We start from the raw sequence: 19,864 nt of genomic DNA, 5'->3' as shown, positions 1-19,864 counted from the left end.
CTGGGCACCGGGGGTTTGAACCCAGGTCCTTGAGCATGGTAATGTGCACTTAACCAGGTGCGCCACCACCCAGCCCCACAAGTGCGGCACCTCGGATGCTAATGGGGTTGCCACACATCCCTCTGGGGTCCATGCTTTCCCCGGGCATTGCCCTCCGGATGGCCCGGTCTCCCGGAAGCCAGATCCGCACACTCAGACTGACTTCTGCCCTGCCACCCTCGTGCCTTCCAGTGAGCCCTGCTGCTCTCAGAATATTTGGCTCATATTGTGTTTTGCCTTGGATTGGAATTCCTGTGTCTGCTCTGTCATCTGGAGCCTTGGCGGACTATGTTTCAGAACAGCCACTGTATTTCAGGACCGACCATGGACACCAAACCTGCCTGAAGCCCAGGGTGCAGAAGAGTACTTGGTAGCCATGATGCTTAGCTCTGTGCAGGAAGGGTGCGCCTTTGAGTGTTTCTCCAGGGCTCCCAGCACACAGCAAAGACAGACAGACACCACTAGTTGTTGAAAACGAATCATGTGTAGTGACCATAGCTAGAAATATTAAGACCTAGCAGCTTTTTTTTCTCTTTCTTTCCTTCTTTCTTTCTTTCTTTTATTTATTTATTTGATCAAGAGAAATTGAAGGAGGAGTGAGAGAGGGAGAGAGAGAGTTCATCTCCCCCCCTGTATGTGCCTCTATCATAAAAGAGAGAGAAAGGAGAGGGAAAAAATAATAATTGACCTCCAGGAATGGTGAAGTCATCATAGGGTCACCAAGACTCATCCATAACCTTGGTGGAAAAATAAAGAAAAAAAGGGGGAGCCAGGTGGTGGCGCACCTGGTTGAGTGCACCTGTTACAGTGCACAAGGACCTGGGTTCAAGCCCACCCCCACCACCTGCAGGAGAAAAGCTTTGCAAGTGGTGAAGCAAGGCTGTGGGGGGGTGTCTGTCTCTCTCCCTCTCTCTCTCTCTCCCTCCCTCCCTCCCTCCCCCTTCTTCTCTGTCTTCCCCTACCCTCTTGGTTTCTGGCTGTCTCTATGCCAAAAAGATAATTTTTAAAAATGTGTCTAAAGGGAAAAGAAAAAGTAAAAAAAAAAAACAACAAAAACAAAAAAGAAAGGTGCATTTGCTTAAAATGTGAGCTTGGATTGCACTGAGTATGTGGTAATAATATTGAGGCACTTCTCCATCCCCATGGAAAAGGCCAAATAAGAATTGCTCTGTCTATCTGTCTACTCATCTCTCATCCCACTCAATGAATCTCAGCCAGAGGTTTTTTAAAAAGTCAGTGTTTCTTGTGGATGAAACTTTAAAAGGATTCTTTTTTTTTTAATTTTTTTATTACCTTTGCTTATTTATTGGATAGCGATAGCCAGAATTCAAAAAGGAAGGGGAGAGAGAGAGTCACCTGCAGCCCTGCTTCACCACTTGTGAAGCTTTCCCCCTGCAGGTGGGGACTGAGGGGCTTGAACTTGGGTCCTTGCACACTGTAACATGTGCACTCACAACCAGGTGTGCCACCACCCGCCCCCAAAAGGATTCTTCTTGTTTCTACCAGAGGACAGTATCAGGGGTTAACTTGAGGAAGGAGAAAGCCCAGGAGCAGTTTATTGTGCATCCCTTTCTTCCCTGCAAACAGCGTTTTCTCCATGGCCAGGTAATAAGTACATGGTTGTTTAATCTGCTAGATTTCTTTTTTTTTTTTTTTTCCTTAAGAAAATTCTATTTGCAGACTGGGAACGTGCCGGAACGTTTCTGGCCTCCAGCATAGTGTTGTGAACAAGTGTCTCTTCCAGTCCCTGACCTGTGAAGTGACTGGAGCTGCTCTCCAGGACACTGTGGGGCTTCTTCCCGCCTCTTCATCCCGGGGCAAACCGGTGTGGTCTGTGTGACTGTTGGCAGGCCTGGAAGTAATGAACCATGTTTTCTTCCCAAATTGGGGTGACGCGTCTTAGGGGCTTTGAAAGAGTTTCCTCAGGCATGTTCGGGGAGTACAGAGATGCCATGGTTTCGCAAGTTCTCCTATTTTCTCTGTCTGTACAGGTTGTTCCTGACTTCATGGCTGGGAGGAGATCAAGGCTGTGGGAGAGTGTTGGTCATCTGGCCGGTGGGGCCACCTGGTTCTCTGGCTCCTGACCCAGGACTGACTCCTGGGCCAAGGAAAGGAACACGTGTGCCATTCTGCGTTTTGCACCGGGACAGCTCGCTCTGACCGGTGCACGTTCGTTTTTTACTTGACTATCAAGCTTCATTAAAAAAAAAAAAAAAATGTCCTAAAAATACCAGCCCCACCGAGGAATGCTGGCACAGCACTTGGTGTTGGGACTTTAAGCTGGAGCCTGGCTTCTGTCACTCATTTGCCCCCATTTCCCATGGCCCTGCCCACTGTCATCGCCCCATCTCTGTCACCAGCAGCACTGGGACCTCTGAGATTGGGAGGGGCCAGGGGGTTATTTAGGCAGGAAGGTCTTTCTTCTCTGTAATTGGCTTTGGATGGATTCCTGTTGCCCAGAAAGGAGCTCTGGGGGACTGTTTGAGACGTCTGATCTTATCATCTTCTGAACCCATTAATCTCACATGTGCTGGGGCCAAGCCCAGAGAAATATACAACTCCTGTCCTTGACCAGCAGGAATCGAGGTCCTCGGTGCCTGGTTGGGGGTGGGGAATCCCACCTACAAGGTGCAGTCTCACCGCTACTTGGGTTCGTGAAGGGTGCTTCCAGCCCCATCTTCCTGGAAAGGCAGAGAGCACAGTGGAGGGCCTCCTCTTGAGTGGGGGTGACAGCAGAGCAGGGGTCCATGCATTTCAGGCCACTCGCCCATGCTAGGAAGCACCATGGAGTGTCCCAGAGATGACAGATGCTATTAAACACGACCGAGTTAAGAGTTACATGCTCCCACTACTATAACTGACTTCGGGGGGGGGGGAGGGGTTGTGATGAAGTTTGCTGAAGATAGAAAGTCATTGAATGCCTAAGTGGACCTAGAAAGTTCGCTCTCTCTTTCTTGTATTATTATTATTATTATTTTTGCCTCCAGGGTTATTGCTGGGGCTCAGTGCCTGCATCATGAATCCACTGCTCCTGAAGGCCATTCCCCCCCACCTTTTGTTGTAGCCTTGTTGTGGTTATTATTGTTGTTGTTGATGTTGTTCATTGTTGGATACGACAGAGAGAAATGGAGAGAGGAGGGGAAGACAGAGGGAAAGAGAAAGGCAGACACCTGCAGACCTGCCCCACCGCCTGTGAAGTGACTCTCCTACAGGTGGGGAAACGGGGGCTCGAACCGGGATCCTTACGCCGGTCCTTGCGCTTTGCACCACGTGCACTTAACCTGCTGCGCTACCGCCCAACCCCCTATCTTTTTTTAAATGTTTTTTATTTATTCCCTTTTGTTGCCCTTGACGTTTCATTGCTGTAGTTATTGTTGTTGTTGTTGATGTCGTTGTTGGATAGGACAGAGAGAAGTGGAGAGAGGAGGGGAAGACAGAGAGGGGGAGAAAGACAGACACCTGTAGACCTGCTTCACCGCCTGTGAAGCGACTCCCCTGCAGGTGGGGAACCGGGGGCTTGGACCTGGATCCTTACACTGGTTCTTACGCTTTGTGCCACCTGCGCTTAACCCACTGAGCTACCGCCCGACTCCCTTGTATTATCTTTATTTACTTATTGGATAGAGACAGTCAGAAATTGAGAGGGAAAGGGGAGCTAGAGAGGGAAAGAAACAGAGAGACACCTGCAGTCCTGCTTCACCACTTGCAAAGCTTCCCTCCTGCTGGTAGGAACTGGGGGCTCGAACCTGTGTCCTCACACATTGTAACATGTGTGTTCAACCAGGTGCACCATCACCCAGCCCCAAAATCCCTCTCTGGACACAGCATCCCTCCTCATCCTGCAAAGGAGGTGAAAGGCATGTGGGTGGGGGGAGGGGGGCTGAGCTGGAAAGTGGGAGCTGAATGGACTGCATCTCTCCAGGGCTCTGGAGGCCTCAGTAGTTTAAACCAGTCAAACGGCCCCTCTAGGGGAGCTGGGAAATCCAGCCCTGGGCTTGCTGTTGTTGCCTGGCCAGGGGGTGATAAAAGCAGGGACTGTTAGTGGAGAGGCCCCTCCTCTCCTGGATGGCGAGCTGTTCAGGGGAGATAAAAGAAACAGGCAGGGATGTTCCTTTGGGCAACCGGTGGCCTCCTTTATCACAGGCATTCAAGTGTAAAGGAAGGGGACGCAGTTCTGTGATGGCCCCCTCGTGGGGAAGCCGAAGACCCTGGGACAATCCTGGGAAGTGCCTGACCGAGTTCCACCTTTCTCCGTGGACGCTGCCCATTTAACGGGTGTTGGCACCCCTGCAGAAAGTCTACAGATATTTCTCTGGGGTGCTCACTGCAGTTTCCCACTGAGACATCTGGCCCTGGGTACCTGGACCAGGAGGTGGCGGGGCCTGGCAATGAGTGGAGCGGCTGTGCGGACGCCCGGGTGTGTCCTGGTCACCTTCGGCCTTCTTCGGGCTCCCAGAGCCCCAGTGCTGGATCTGTATCACTCGGGTGCCAAGTACCTGTCTGCCTGGACCCTCCTCCCACCTGCTGTCACTCTCTCTCATGTCCCTTGTAACGTCAAAGGAGGTGGTCTCTGCGTGGGCCTCATACAGTGTGACCACGTGGCAGAATCCAGGCCTGGCCCACACAGGAGCGACACGCTCCAGAAACCTCTACACTTTTATACCCTGGGTGGGTGTGTGTGTGGGGGGTCACAGTCCTGGTGTCTGGGCCACAGCGGTGCCCCATCCCCAGGGAAGGCGGGGCCCTCAACCAGAGCTGGGTTTGAGAAGAAGTACCTAGAGAGTGTTTTGTGTCCTCTGATGGGGGCACCTAGCTCCTGTTGCCTTTGCTGGCTGCCTTTGAGTGCTGGAGACGGTGACAGCTCTGTCCTGGGGGAACAGACCGGACTCTTGGTCTGCCCCCTTCTTGCCGCTGGGCAGCCATCAGGCTTTAGTCTGTTTACTGGAAGAAAAACCATCACCTTACTGGCATCAAGGCTCAGTTCCCCGGAGATAAACACCTCTCAAACCACATCTATCGCTGAGCTCTGTTGTTTTCATAGATAATTTTCCTAGAGGCCCAAGGCAGCTAGCTCTGTGCCCTCCCCGTCGGTCCCCTTCTCCATCACCCTCAGCTGATGCCTACCTGTTCACCGTGTGATGTTGGTTGGGCCTGTGGGTCAGGAAGGCTGTATATGGAGATGAACTCTTGCCCTTAGCTGTCCGGTGGAAACGTCACATTGCTGCAGCCTCCCCCAAAGTCACTAAGCTGCAGCAGGGGTGTAACCGTGAAGCTGGGATAGTTGGTAAAAGAAACGTGTGTGTGTGTGTGTGTGTGTGTGTGTTTGTTGTTTGTTTGTGTGTGGAGGGGGTTCCTCTCCCCTCACCCTTCCCCTGCAGTCAGGGAGGCAGCTAGCCCCTCCAGCCTGTGAAAGACTTGAAGGATATTGCCCAAACCCTCGGCAAAAACTGCCACTGAACTTTACCCCAGCTTCCTCTCTCTCCAAGCTGTAAAGGCAGCACCACCCGGAGCCTCCGGAGAGCGTCGCGTAGGGAGCCATCCACCCACTGGGTCCAGCCACTTGTGGGACAAAGGGGGCGGGGTGGTGAGCTTCTGAGGCGGCCAGGGCCAGTGGGTGACCTGATGACACCGAGCGCAGCTGGGCCAGGGTTCGTCTGTGCAGCCTCTTGTGCCCTCCTGCTCCCACGCAGCCTGGCAGGCCTGGCAGTGGCCCCGTCCTGGTGCTGGTGCTGCACCAGACCCTCCCTGCACTTAACTGGGATGTGGAGGTTCAGCGTAGACTTCATGGTTGAACTAGGGGGCTGGAGTGGATTTTTATTTATTTTTTTATTGCCAGCAAGGTTATTGCTGGGGCTTGGAGCTGGCACTATGAATCCACTGCTCCCTGTGACCATTTTTTCCTTTCCCCCCCCCTAATTTTATTATTATTATTGGAGAGGACAGAGAGAAATTGAGAGAAGACGGGGAGGTAGAGAGAGGGGAAGATAGACAGCTGCAGACCTGCTTCACCACTCGTGAAGCATTCCCCCTGCGGGTGGGGAGCCGGGGCTCAAACCCGGGTCCCTGTGCTTGGTGATATGTACGTTTAATTGAGTGTGCCACTGCCTGGCCCCCTGCATGGATTTTTAAAAAATCTTTATTTACTTGTTGGCTACAGACAGCCAGAAATTGAGAGGAGGGGGGGAGATAGAAACAGAGAGATACCTGCAGCCCTGCTTCACCGCTTGTGAAGCTTTCCTGCAGGTGAGGGCTGGGGGCTTGAAACCCGGGTCCTTGCGCATTGTAACGTGCGCTCAACCAGGTGCACCACCGCTCGGCCCTGGATATTTCTTTTTTATATATATAGACCGTATGCTAGCCCCTGTTCTAAAAAGACATCAGCAGGGTGGGGAAGGCAACAAAAGGATTCATGCTTCTAGCTCTGCGGTGACTCCGGTTCAAACCACCCCCCCCACACACACACACCACACCTTAAGCCAGAGCTGAGCAGTGCACACACAGACACACACACGTACACGCGCGCGCACACACACACACACACACACACACACACACACACACACACACACACACACCATCTTAAGCCAGAGCTGAGCAGTGCTCTGGTTAAACAATAGTAAGTAAGTAAATACATCAGCAGCCCAGTGGGAGAGGCCTCAGGGGGTGAAGTTAGCTGGGGCAAGAAATCTTACACAAGACCCACAAATGATGTGTTGAGAGGCAGAAGCAGTACCTCTCTCTCTCTCTCTCTCTCTTTTCTTTTTAATATTTATTTACTTATTTTTCCTTTTGTTGCTCTTGTTTTTTATTGTTGTAGTTATTATTGTTGTTGTTATTGATGTCGTCATTGTTAGGACAGAGGGAAATGAAGAAAAGAGGGAAGACAGAGGGGGGAGAGAAAGACAGGCACCTGCAGACCTGCTTCTGTGAAGCGACTCCCCTGCAGGTGGGGAGCCGGGGACTTGAACCGGGTTCCTTACGCCAATCCTTGTGCTTTGCGCCACGTGCGCTTAACCCGCTGCTCTACCGCCCGACTCCCACCAGTACTTCTCTGTAGCATCTGAGGGGCTTTTCCTTTGATTTCTGTGCTGTCAAGACTGACAAGGGCTCCGTTTCACTTGTGAGCTCAGACGCCTCAGGTTGCTTGGCACATCCTTCCAGTGCCGGGGGGATGGGGGGGGGGGGCTTCACGTGAGGACGCGGTGTCTTGCGGTGCCATGAGTTAGGAGAAGAAGCCGGTCTAGGAATCTGGGAGTCAGGGAGCGAGTCTCTTCTGTGAGCAGCTACAGCTGGCCCCAGCTCTGGTTATTCTCCCCCTGCGGGGATACTCCCGGGAATGGCCCTGAGCTGCCCTGCTCTGAAAGGCTTTCCAGTGATGCCTCTTGGGGCAGAAAGGACAAGAATTTGAAGAGTCGACCTACCCTGACTCCCCCCAGCCCTGAAGTCCCCCCATAAGATAACCTGATCGTTAACTTATAAGTTAGATTACAGGTGAGTGACCTCTATGTAGTCTGATGCTTTTTCTGGTCCCTAGTTACTGCGGAAGGGGGTTCGCTCCATGGGGTGTACACCAGAGCCCTCCTACAAAGTCCTGTTTCTGGCCTTTCTTTCCTATTTAAATCCCTCCACCACGCTGCCTCCCAGAGGCCTCTCCCCAGCCCTTCACCGTGAGTCTCAGGGTGAGGTGCAGGACCCCTAAGCCGGGTCCTCCTCCAGGCACTGTAGTGAAACCTACCTCTGTCCTCCATTGGGGACACTGCTTGGCCTGAGGCCTCCTTGGTCCCCCACTTCCTGCCCCCAGTCCCATTGAGGCTGATCAGAGAGCCACATGCCTTTCTGCTCAGTTGGGCAAGAGGATGGTGAAATACCAGATTCCTTGCCAGGGTTCAGGAGAGGCAGGCTCACCTGAGGACTGTGTCCCCTCCCCTGCGAGCGGGGCTCGGAGCACGGCAGCCGGCTGCCCTGTGGTGGCTGTGTTCCGGCTTCTGGAGCCTGAGACGGGGCTGCAGGGAGTGAGGCAGCTGCTTCATCTCCTGGGCACCTTATCACAGAGACTTTGCCCCTTTTCCTCCCTCCTAAGAAGCCAAGAGCCCTAGGAGAGATACGGAAGAATGGGGAACTGATGGGTGGCTTGATTTTAGCACAGTCCAGGAAGTTCCTCCACCATTCCAGGGCTTTGTACATGCATAGGGAATGGATGGGTTTGGTAGGGACAATCCCCGCTGTGTAACAGTGAAAGAAAAACCTTTTGATTTATTTTATTTTATTTTATTGCTACAGGGTTATTTCTGGGGCTTGGTGCCAGCACTACAAATCCACCACTCCTGGTAGCTTTTCTTCTCTCTCTCTCTCTTTCTTTCTTTCTTTCTTTCTTTCTTTCTTTCTTTCTTTCTTTTCTCCTTATTAGAGAGGAGAGGTAGAAATTGAGAGGGAAACGGGAAAGAGAAAGACACTTGCTTTACCCCTAGTGAAGTGTCTGTCTCATCCCCCATCCTGTCCCATCCCATCCCCGCCCACAGATAAGGAAGGAGGTCTTGAACTTGGGCTGTCGGTCATGGTGATGTTTTTTTTAGCACAGCCTGGCCCACTACTGCCCAACCCCTGATCTTTTCTTTTTACAAAGAGAAACTGCTTCCGGCATGGAACCTGTCACTCGGAGCTGCCCTGCCCCTCGCTCACTGATGTGAAAGTGTCCCTTACCGAGGGCCATCCAACTGTCCCAGAGCCAAAAGTGCCATCAGGGGCATATCATCCCTAGTGTCCATGGATCCCACGCTACAGGGACCACTGCTGGGCTAGTCCGGCCCTAGCAGAAGGGAATGCAGAGCGGGGACCCTGAGCCTGGGCCACAGCAGGGTCTCCTGGGCTCCTCAGCACCCCCATCATAGCTCACTCATGGCAGCACAGAAGAGGGGGCCTTTGGGGAGTTAGTGGAGATGTCTGTCCACACAGACAGAGACACACACAGACAGAGACACACAGATAACACAGACAAACAGACGGATATACACACAGACACACAGAGACACACAGAGACATACAGAGACATACAGAGATAGACAGACACGCACACACACAGACACACAGAGATAGACAGACACGCACACACAGAGAGACACAGAGACATACAGAGATAGACATGCACACACACACAGACACACAGAGACATACAGAGACAGACACACAGAGATAGACAGACACACACACAGACACAGAGACATACAGAGATAGACATGCACACACACACAGACACACAGAGACATACAGAGACAGGCACACAGAGATAGACACACACACACCCACACACACACCCCTCCCCCCAATCCTGAGAGGAGCCTGGCGTTGACCTTCCACGACAAGCCTACCCGCTGGCATGTCATTGTGTCTCTGAGTTAAGAGTGGAGGCTGAGCCCAGGAAGGCAAGAAGAGCTTCCCAGGAGGGGAGGTGTCAGGGAACCTGGGTTGACCCCCACCTTCTTCCTGGATCCTGCTGGGTGGCGAGCCCACTTCTCAGTGCCAGCTCAAACACCTGGGGGGCACTGAGCAGCCCTGCCCAAGGGTACCTGGGGTCTCGGCAGTCTGGTCTTCTGCAGTGGCTTGTTGGGAGTCACTCTCCAGATGACCCCCTCCATGTGGGATTTGCTTGATTTGCTTAGGCCTTTCTGGGCACAGACAGACACGCTCGCACCCCGGGACCCAGAGGTGTGGGCTCCCCCACCAGAGCCTCGTCCGGTCCAGAGTCTGACTGCATTTCCACAGAAGCCAAGGCAGCCCAGAGGGATAGGCCTCTGCTGTTCAGCGAGCCTGCTCTTCCTGTCTGGGGGGGTGGGGGGGGCTGGAGACTCACAGGAGAGCATGTGGGGGGTGGGGGGGACAGGCCGAGCTCGGGGGTGCGAGCCTCAAGGCAAGGGGGGCTGCTAGGAGGCCCAGAGGCAAGTTGGCAGCCAACAGAACATGGAGAACTTTGAAGAGCAGTTCAGGCTTTGCCTGTTTGCTGTAGTTTGAGCCCAGAAGACCATCCAAGGGGTGCCTCCCACCTCCCCACCTCCCCCAAGACTTCAGCCTCCTCCACTCCCCCTGCAGAGTCCTGCCTCACCTGGAGGAAGATCTGCCAGGCTCAATGCTCTGGTCCCTCTGACCAAAGCCCATTTGTGGTGGGGACGGGGGAGCCAGTTCAGGAGGGGAGCCCCTCACCCGGTCACCACCTTGTCCAAGGCACAGAGTGAACCCCAGGCCAAGAAATACACGGACTTTCTGTTGGCCTTAGCGCACACCCAGGAGTCCTGCTTGGAGGAGGCGGTTTTGCCCCGAGCTCTGCCAGCCTGGGGACAGCAGCAGTGGCAGTATGCCTCCTCTGGCCCCCACTGGTTCTGTCCTCAGCCAATCCAAGACCAGGACAGCCCCTCCCAGACTGCTTCAGCCCGTCCTAAGAGCCGGTTCAGGTTCAGAGCTCTGAGCAGTTTAGCATCTGCACTCGAACTCTGCCCCCCAGCCCAGGGATCCTCGAGGCCTGCTCGCCGTCTCCAGTGGGGGTCCCAGGACAGACTACAGATGTCACCTCTAGAATTCTCTGGAGCTGGGAAGCTTTGCTTCTAGGCCATCTTTTCGTTTATCTTCCATCTCTTCTGCGCTACCTCCCTGGCCCTGGAGACTAGCTGCTTAATCTTTTCTTCCTGACCTTATCTCCTGGGCCACCCTCCTCTCCTCCCTCCTGACCTCTGCTCTCACAGGCCACCTGCTTCCTTGGAGCCTGGGGGGGGGGGCGGGGCACGCAGGGCACCAGAACCCAGCATCCTCTTTGGGGAGCCAGGACCTACCTCCCCCTTTGCCCTAAGTAAATTTGTCTTCAGGGGGGAGAAGAGGGGCACACTCCTTCTTTTTCTTTGACTTGCTTTTTCCCTCGGGCAACAATGGTGATAAAGCAAAGTGGGGCCTCTTGAGTTTTCTTCCTAGAACTATCTTGTACTTTTCCACTTTGCTACTTCTGTGAATCCCTCAGGCCTAAGGCCCTTGGAGAACCCGAAACCAGAAACCAGGAAGTGGCTCCCGTCCCTTCCCCTTCGCCTCTTTGCAGGACGTCCTCAAGATCTAAGCCTTTCTGTCCAAGATCAAAGGGTGGGAGGGAGTTCAGGGCCTGGTCCATGAGGGGGACCCTCCCTTTCTTGTTCCTTATGGGCGTCTGGGAAGTTACATGTGGACAGTTTTTATTTATTTATAAAATTATTTTAGTGAGGGAGATGGTCCAGATTTGAACATTCTGGAAACTTTTAATTCCAGAGACTTATCTTGGAGCCATACTCGATTCATTATTATAGAACCAGAGCTCATTTTATTTGAAGATCTTGGCAGTTTCTAGAAAAAAGACTAGAGAGCTATTCCTCTTCAGACTTTCTTCCTAAAAAGAAATGTGCTACTGATTAAATAAATAAATAACAGCCATGGGGCAATTTGACGGTTGTTTTAAAATACAATAAATAAATAATAACAATATTTTATTTTAAGGAGAGAAAGATACATAGAGAGAGCGAGAGCAAAAAGCCAGAACACTATTCAGCTTATGGTGGTGTGAGGGATTCAGCCTGGGACATTGAGGCCTTTTTTAAGATTTATTTATTAACTAATTGAGGGAAGAGACAAAGAAAGAGATCAAATTCAGGACCTCATGCTTCAAAGTCTTAATGCTTTCTCTATTATGTCACCTCCCAGACTGTACTTTGTTGGCATTTTTTACTTACTTTTTAAAAAACATTATTATTTTTACCAGAGCACTGATCTGCTGTGTCTTATGGTAGTGCCCACCCCCACCCCAACGCCTCACCTGACCATGAAGGGGGTATTGTGTGGAAGGTCCATGGTTCCCATCAAGTCCTTAAGAAGTTTTCCCTCAACTTGAGGAAACCGAGCAGAGATGGAATCCTTGGTAGCATCTCTGTTCCATTTGGGCTGTCCCTGTAAATCACTCCTTGACTTCGGTGTGTGGGCATCAGATGGAAAGGTCTGCTGATGTGACCCCAAGGTCCTGGTGGGCAGTGCCTCCTTGGGGTCAGGGCCATGTGGACAGAGCAGCGAGATTCCAGAAAATAACGGAGTGGCCTTCCTCCCAGAAATGGACGGGGACACAGAAAGGGAAGATTTGTCTGGCACAAGTGTCCACTAGGCTTTGTCCCCCACGTGGTCACTTTTAGTCCATTGACCTCCACAGCCACAGCTTTTCGGACTTTGGTTCGTAGGGGCATGGTGCCTTCTCCCAGTCCATACAGCTTCCTGCCCCTGTCGCTTCCTGAAGAACACACTTCTCCCCCAACTCCCCGCAGTGCAGACTGTCCAGTCTGAGTGATGTCCTCTGTCTTCTCCAAGAATGGTTCTGGTTGAGCTGGTCCGGGGACACTTCCTTGGCTGTTGATACCTTTTTCTTTCATTATTATTACTACTACTACTACTACTACTACTACTACTACTACTACTACTACTACTACTACTACTAGAGCACTGCTCTGTTCTGGCTTACGGTGGTCCTAGGGATTGAACCTGGCATTTTGGAACTTCAGGCATCAATGTATCTTTACATAACCATATTGGCTATCTCCCCTGCCCACTGCTGGTTTAATTTTCATTTTGCTCTTTACTACTACTAATGAAAGACTACTGTAGACTTGCTGCCTGGGAAGTGAAGCAGCAGGGAAAGCATTGGATTTCAAAGCATGAGTTGAGCCTGGTTTGAGCCCCTGGCACCACACATGCTACTGGAATGATGCTCTGGTCCTCTTTCTCATAAATAACATACGTCTGTTTTGTTTTGTTTTCTTTTTTAAACTTTTTTCCCCCCTTTTGTTGCCCTTGTTGTTTTATTGTTGTTGTTATTGTTGTCATTGTGGTTGGATAGGACAGAGAGAAATGGAGAGAGGAGGGGAAGACAGAGAGGGGGAGAGAAAGACAGACACCTGCAGACCTGCTTCACGGCTTGTGAAGCGACTCCCCTGCAGGTGGGGAGCCAGGGACTCGAACCGGGATCCTTCTGCCGGTCCTTGCGCTTTGCCCCACGTGCGCTTAACCCGCTGCGCTACCGTCCCCCACCCCATACATCTGTTTTTGAAGTATTGATTTAACACAGGTTTACAATATTATGCAGCTTGAGTATAGTTTTGGGTATAGTTTCGCTCCTGTATATGTGTGTCCTACTCGCCTGACCCACCACCAAAGTTCTCATTCGCAAAACAGTAAAATAACTGTCGTGGTTATCATTTATCAGAGGGGACGGGGAGGGTCAGGAGGAGGAGTCAGCAGCCGGGTCTCTCTGGTGGAACGCATGTTTTTCCTCTGGATCTGATCGACTTTGCCCCTTCAGCAAGTGGTCCCTCAGCATGTGCTGTCAACAAGTCAGCCTCAGGCCAAGCCAGGGACCAGTGGTCCAAGCATGGTGGTGCTGGGCCATGCCCTGTGTGCTAGAGGCCTCTGGGTAGTGTGGACATAGGAGCCAGACACTGTCTTCCGGTGTGTGAGAAGTGGGAAAGGCCACCCTTGTGTTCCTAAATTGGACTCCTGGTAGAGGAAAGGACTGACAGGGCACTGTTTCTAGATGTCATTCTTAATGTCGAACCTTTCTTGTCTCTGCAGGCTGCTGCATTTCTGCTCCTGAGGCGACGGCTTTGAGGCACAGCCCTGCCCGTAAGTGTGCCCAGCCAGCGCCAGCCCCTCAGTGAGGAGGCGCCGGTGTGACGAGAGAAGAGGACAGGTCAGTTCACCTTTCCTTCCCTGGTTTGACGATTTTGAGTGATGGAGTCCCCACCCTTTCTTCTCAGTGCTCTCCTGCCCTTTCTCCACCTCCTCCTGAGGCCTCAGTGCAAAACTAGGAGAAACTGAATGGATGGCTAGTTTTTTCTGGATCTGATAGGTGTATGTGTCATGGCATGTTTATATAAGAATGTTCACACACCAGTGAGCCCTTGCAGTTCAACCTGGTTGTAATGTGTGAAATTTTTTTTTATTTATTTTTTCTTATTTTATTGATTTACTGGATAGTGACAGAGAGAAATTGAGAGCAGAGGGGGAGAGAGACAGAGAGACACACCTGCAGCCCTGCTTCACCACTTGTGAAGCTGTCCCCCCTGCAGATGGGGACCGGGGGCTTGAACTGGGGACCTTGTGCGTTGTAATGTGTGTGCTCAACCAGGTGCACCACCATCTGGCCCCCCAACCTGGTTGTAAAGGTGACTTAGCCTCCTGCCTTTCTCTGTGAAGTCTCTCTGTGCTTGGAGACTATTTAAATTTATTAAAAACTATGCTTCGGGAGTCGGGCTGTAGCGCAGCGGGTTAAGCGCAGGTGGCGCTAAGCTCAAGGACCGGCGTCAGGATCCCGGTTCGAGCCCCCAGCTCCCCACCTGCAGGCAGGTCCCTTCACAGGCGGTGAAGCAGGTCTGCAGGTGTCTGTCTTTCTCTCCCCCTCTCTGTCTTCCCCTCCTCTCTCCATTTCTCTCTGTCCTATCCCACAACAACGACATCAATAATAACTACAACAATAAAACAACAAGGGCAACAAAAGGGAATAAATAAATAAAATAAAATAAAATTAACTATGCTTCATGCTTCCCACTTTTAACTGTCTTTGCAGGTTTTTGTTTGTTTGTTTGTTTGTTTAAGAGGGTTGCTCCCATACACTTCTGTGCACCACCGAGCTCTGTGCTGTTGCTCATTTTCCTGTCATTACTTCTGCTTCCTCTTTACATGGAAGATTGAACCTGGAACTTTGGTGCCTCAGGCAAAAGAGTCTGTGAATATTATGCTACCTACCCTCCTCTTTTTATTATCTTTATTTATTGGATAGAGACAGCCAGAAATTGAGAGGGAAGGGAGTGGTAGAGAGGGAGAGAGGCAGAGAGACACCTGCAGCCCTGCTTCACCACTCGCAAAGCTTTCCCCCTGCAGGTGGGGACCGGGGTGCGGCGGTGCTCAAAAACCCAGGTCCTTGAGCGTTGTGACACATGCACTCAGGTGCGCCCCCACCCGGCCCCAGAATATATTTTTCTGATATGATTTTTCATTCGGTCCCAGAGGTGTTCACTCTTAACTTATTCCCAGAATGGCACAAGCTCAATGGAGTCGTCACTGAGAAGTAAAGATCGTCTAAATAAACTCCTGCTGGATATGGGGTAGAAAGCTTCATTTTCCTTCACACTGACGCAGGGTGATTATAACGCACTAGAAGCTTCCCAGTCGGGTCAGGATTACTTGTACATTAAAACTACGGGGGGGGGGGAGATGTTTACAAATGAGCTGAGCAGCCTGGCAAGTGGCATGCTGGCTTGAGTGTTGGATCTGAAATGTCAGTTCGATCCCTGGCATCACATGTGCCAGAGTGATGCTCTGGTTCTCCTCGCACCCCGTCAGTAAGTCTTTTTTTTTATTATTTTATTTATGTATTTGTTTATTTATTAATGAGAAACATAGGAGGAGAGAGAAAGAGCCAGACATCACTCTGAACTGAGGACCTCACGCTTTAGAGTCCGATGCTTTATCCACTGCACCACCTCCCGGACTACTTTTTAAAGGTGCTTTTAGTATGAACATTTCCACTTACTTGACTTAGGCAGATAATGGCACGCCTGTCCTAATAGTTTAAGGGAATAGGTGATACACTTGTTGGAAACACACTTCAGGGGGGTTGGGTGGTGGAGAACTGGGTTGAGCTCCCACACTGCCACGCACGAGGACCTGGGTCCAAGCTACTGCAGGAGGGAGGTTTCAGGAGCGGTGGAGCAGGTCTGCAGGTGTCTCCTTTCCTCTCCCTGTCTATCATCTCCCCTCCTCTTTCAATTCCTCTCTGTCCTATCTAATTCGAATGAATAAAAAATAGCTACCAGGAGCAGCAGACACTGAACCCCAGCAATAACCCTGGTGGCCAAAAAGAAAAAGAAAAACGGAAAGAAAGAAAGAGAAAAGAAAGTACACTTCGGGAAAGACATGTGGGACTGGCAGACAGCTCACCCGAATAGTGGGCTGCTTTGCCGTGTGCAAAGGCTTGGGCCGCAGCCCCACATCCCAGGAAGGTGGGAGAGGAAGCCACAGGCCGTGCTCTTTGTGTCCGCCGCCGCCCAGCAAGTACTGGGCAGAGATGAAGTAAGTCTTAGGTACATTTGGGCCACTTCTTCTTCTTCTTCTAGCGTTTGCCCTTCTTCCGTAGCCAGTCAACAGCGTCAGGTTGAAAGCTGTCAGGAGCTGCTTGTTGCTGGCTTTGAAAGTGACTGGGATCCATGTGGATTCAGTCGGCTAGGAAGGATCGTCAGTTTCCCCAATGAATGGGTACTCACGGGATGCACCACGAGAAGGTCGATCCAATGCATCCCATTTGGGCCACTGATGGTGGTCAACACACATCAGCGATAATGATCATTACTCACTGCTGGAGGAGAGAGTATGTGCCTGTGTGCAGTTACTGGCTGGAGAGTATCTTCCCCGAGAAAAGAGAAATAGCCTCTCGAGCTAGTCTTTTTACTTTTTTCTTTCCTTTGTTTCTGCATCACCTTTATTGATCGGGTAGAATCAGTCAGAAACCAAGAGGAAAGGTTGTGATAAAGAAAGACAGAGAAACGCCTGCAGCAGTGCTTCGCTGCTCATGAAGCTTCTCCCTGCAGGTGGGGACTGGGGGTTCGAATCCAGGTCCTTGCTCAACCAGGTGCAACACCACCCAGGCCCAGGTTTCTTTAAGATTCGTTTTATTGGGAGTTGGGCGGTAGCGCAGCAGGTTAAACGCACATGGCACACAGCACGAGGACCGGCGTAGGGATCCTGGTTCGAGCCCCCGGCTCCCCACCTGCAGGGGAGTCGCTTCACAGGCGGTGAAACGGGTCTTCAGGTGTCTGTCTTTCTCTCCCCCTCTCTGTCTTCCCCTCCTCTCTCCATTTCTCTCTGTCCTAACAATGACGACATCAATAACTACAATAAAAAACAACAAGGGCAACGAAAGGGAAAGTAAATATTTTTTAAAAATTTTAAAGATTCATTTTATTTTATTTTACTTTATCTTATTTTATTTTTTGCCTCCTAGGTCATTGCTGGGGCTAGGTGCCGGCACTATGAATCCACTGCTCCTGCCGGTTTTGTTTTGTTTTGTTTTTTCCTTTTCTTTTGGATAGGACAGAGAGAAATTGAGAGAGGATAGGGGAGATAGAGACGGAGAGAGAAAGGTAGACACCTGCAGGCTTGCTTCCCCTCTTGTGAAACAACCCCCCCCAGCGGGTGTGGAGCAGGGGCCTCGAACCTGGATCCTTATGCGGGTCCTTGCGCTTAGTACTGTGTAGCTAAGCCCAATGTGCTACTGCCCGGCCCCCGTTTTACCTTATTTATTTTACAAGGGAGAGCGAGAAAAGCCTAGGTGCTAGGGATCAAATTCAGTTCAGGAGCTCAATCTTACAAGCCCAGTAATCTACCCACTGGCCCACCACCCCCCCCCACCCGCACCCCACCCCAGGCAACTCTTCTAACTCCTCACTTTGATGCTTCATCAGCAGTGGTGTCAGTAGGTTAAGGCCAGACATGGCAAGAGGAACATACCCATGAGTGTCTCCTTACCCTTCTTTTCCTGTCACCGGCTGTCTGTTAAGGCTCACCTAACACCCTCTAGACGGTGAGTCTTTAATGCGTTCCATCCTGGGCTGCGCCGTTGGTCATATTTCGGTGAGGGTAGGGCTCAGGTGTCAGACCCGAGCAGCGTGTGAGAGAAAACTCCCACACGCGTGTACATGCAAGCGCCAGCGAGTGAGACGCTGCAGGGTCACATGGGCGCTTTGCAGTCAGGGTGTCTGCACAAGGAGGGAAGGAAAAGAAGCCTTCGGACATCACCCATGCCTGGTTGCGGTGAACCTAGGGCGGTTGGTCACGGCAGATTATCTTTCCTGTCTCTTTAAGGTGAAGAGACACTGGCTGAATCTCTGACCTTCGCTTCCTTTCTAGCGTCTACACAAGGGACTGAGACAAGAGAAGAAAGAAGTGAGCACACGCATCTGCTCCTCCTGCGAGTGACGGCGAGAGTGGGGCGTCTGCTGGGGCAGAGATGGAGGTAGTTGGCAGAGGAGTGCTGGGGTTTGCTTTTGTCCATTTCCTGGGATGTAGGCTTGCTGCCTGCTTGCTTTTCTTAGGGAATCCAGTATTTGGAGGGCCAGGAAGATAGCGCAGCCTGTCAGAGCACGAGATTATATATCTGCAGCCACATATAAGAGTTCCCAGCACCACTGTATGCCAGAGCTGGTTCTCTCTCCCATGATAACACACACACACACACACACACATACACACACACAGAGAGGCAAACTGGCATCTGGAGGCCTGACAGTAGCTCACACACTTTACCATACTGAAGGCCCCAGGTTCATAACAACGGTTATGCAAAAAGGCTTTCATGCTCCTAGGTCCCAGGTTCAATACCACCACAAGTCAGAGTTGAGCAGTGCTGTACGAAAGAAAGAAAGAAAGAAAGAAAGAAAGAAAGAAAGAAAGAAAGAAAGAAAGAAAGAAAGAAAGGAAGGAAGGAAGAAAGAAAGAAAGAGGGAGTCGGGCTGTAGCGCAGTGGGTTAAGCGCATGTGGCGCAAAGCGCAAGGACCGGCATAAGGATCCTGGTTCGAGCCCCCCGCTCCCCACCTGCAGAGGAGTTGCTTCACAGGCGGTGAAGCAGGTCTGCAGGTGTCTGTCTTTCTCTCCCCCCCTCTGTCTCCCCCTCCTCTCTCCATTTCTCTCTGTCCTATCCAACAACAATGACATCAAGAACAACAACAATAATAACTACAAAAATAAAATAGCAAGGGCAATGAAAGAAAGAAAGAGAGAGAGAAAGGGGGAGAGAGAAAAAGAAAAGAGACAGAGAGAAAGAAAGAAGGAAAGAGAAAGAAAGAGCTTTAATGCCTGAGTTGATGAAACCCTAGGTGCAGTCCCCCACACATGAGCAGTGCTCTGGTAAATAATAAAGAAAGAACTAAATATCAAGGCCGCAGGTTCAAGCCCTAACACAGCGTGGGAGCTTCACAGTACCAGGGGAAGCTCCCTCAGGGATTCCTGATGGTTCCCTGAACCTTTCCAGTTCTGCCTGGTGAAGGTGAGGTGAGGAAGAGGCTGGCCTCCATGACTCTGAACGTGTCAGATGCCCACACTCAGGACGAGGCCCGGTGAGCGTTTGGGCATGGCAGGCTGTCCTTCCAGTGAAAGGAATGCTGAAGCCATGGGCACAGTGTCGGCTGAAACCCAGAGAGCCTGGAGGTGTTTGAGCAGACTCAGTTATGGTGGCCCACATGCTAACACTAGCCATCTCCGCTCTCCAGTTCTGTGACGGAGACTTCTTAGAAGCTTAAACCCTCGACTCAATGACGTCCAGTTCGCCCGTTGGCTCGGAAGGTTCTGACTTGTCTTCCGTCAGCACCATGATGTCGGCAGTGATGGGTGTAAGCAAGGTGGCTGAGAATGGCGGCAGCCCCCCAACCATCAAATGTCCCTCGAAGCCTCCAGGACCAAATCGTATTGGTAGAAGGAACCAGGTAAGCTTCAGACACAGAGCGGTAACTACAACTAGTGAATCCCGTCCTGGGAACTTTGGAGGGGAGACTGTCCCCTTGAGCCCACCTTCTCGGGACCAAGCCTGGGATGTGTTCAGAGAGCTAAGTAGAAATGCCCAGAGGCTGGGGGTCGGGTGCATGTGGCACAAAGCGCAAGGACCGGCTTAAGGATCCCAGTTCAAGCCCCCGGCTCCCCACCTGCAGGGGGGGTCACTTCACAGGCGGTGAAGCAGGTCTGCAGGTGTCTATCTTTCTCGCCCCCTCTCTGTCTTCCCCTCCTCTCTCCATT

General features: G+C 51.5%; 1 protein-coding gene across 9 annotated transcripts in view; it reads left to right on the top strand.

Moving 5' to 3' along the window:
* The window catches only part of RREB1 (ras responsive element binding protein 1), a 146,012-nt gene that overhangs the window by 56,147 nt on the left and 70,001 nt on the right, over positions 1-19,864 (top strand). For all 9 annotated transcript variants that reach the window (XM_007523295.3, XM_060188738.1, XM_060188739.1 and 6 more), the window contains 3 exons: positions 13,654-13,771; positions 17,986-18,091; positions 19,345-19,557. In XM_007523295.3, the coding sequence (XP_007523357.2) occupies positions 19,387-19,557 (171 nt within the window). In that variant the 5' untranslated portion in view covers positions 13,654-13,771; positions 17,986-18,091; positions 19,345-19,386. The remainder of the gene's footprint in view (positions 1-13,653; positions 13,772-17,985; positions 18,092-19,344; positions 19,558-19,864) is intronic.

The sequence above is a fragment of the Erinaceus europaeus genome, chromosome 4 (assembly GCF_950295315.1).
Source record: "Erinaceus europaeus chromosome 4, mEriEur2.1, whole genome shotgun sequence".
NCBI lineage: Eukaryota > Metazoa > Chordata > Mammalia > Eulipotyphla > Erinaceidae > Erinaceus > Erinaceus europaeus.
Note: the sequence above shows the minus strand (reverse complement) of the source record. Positions and strands in the feature narration are given on the sequence as shown.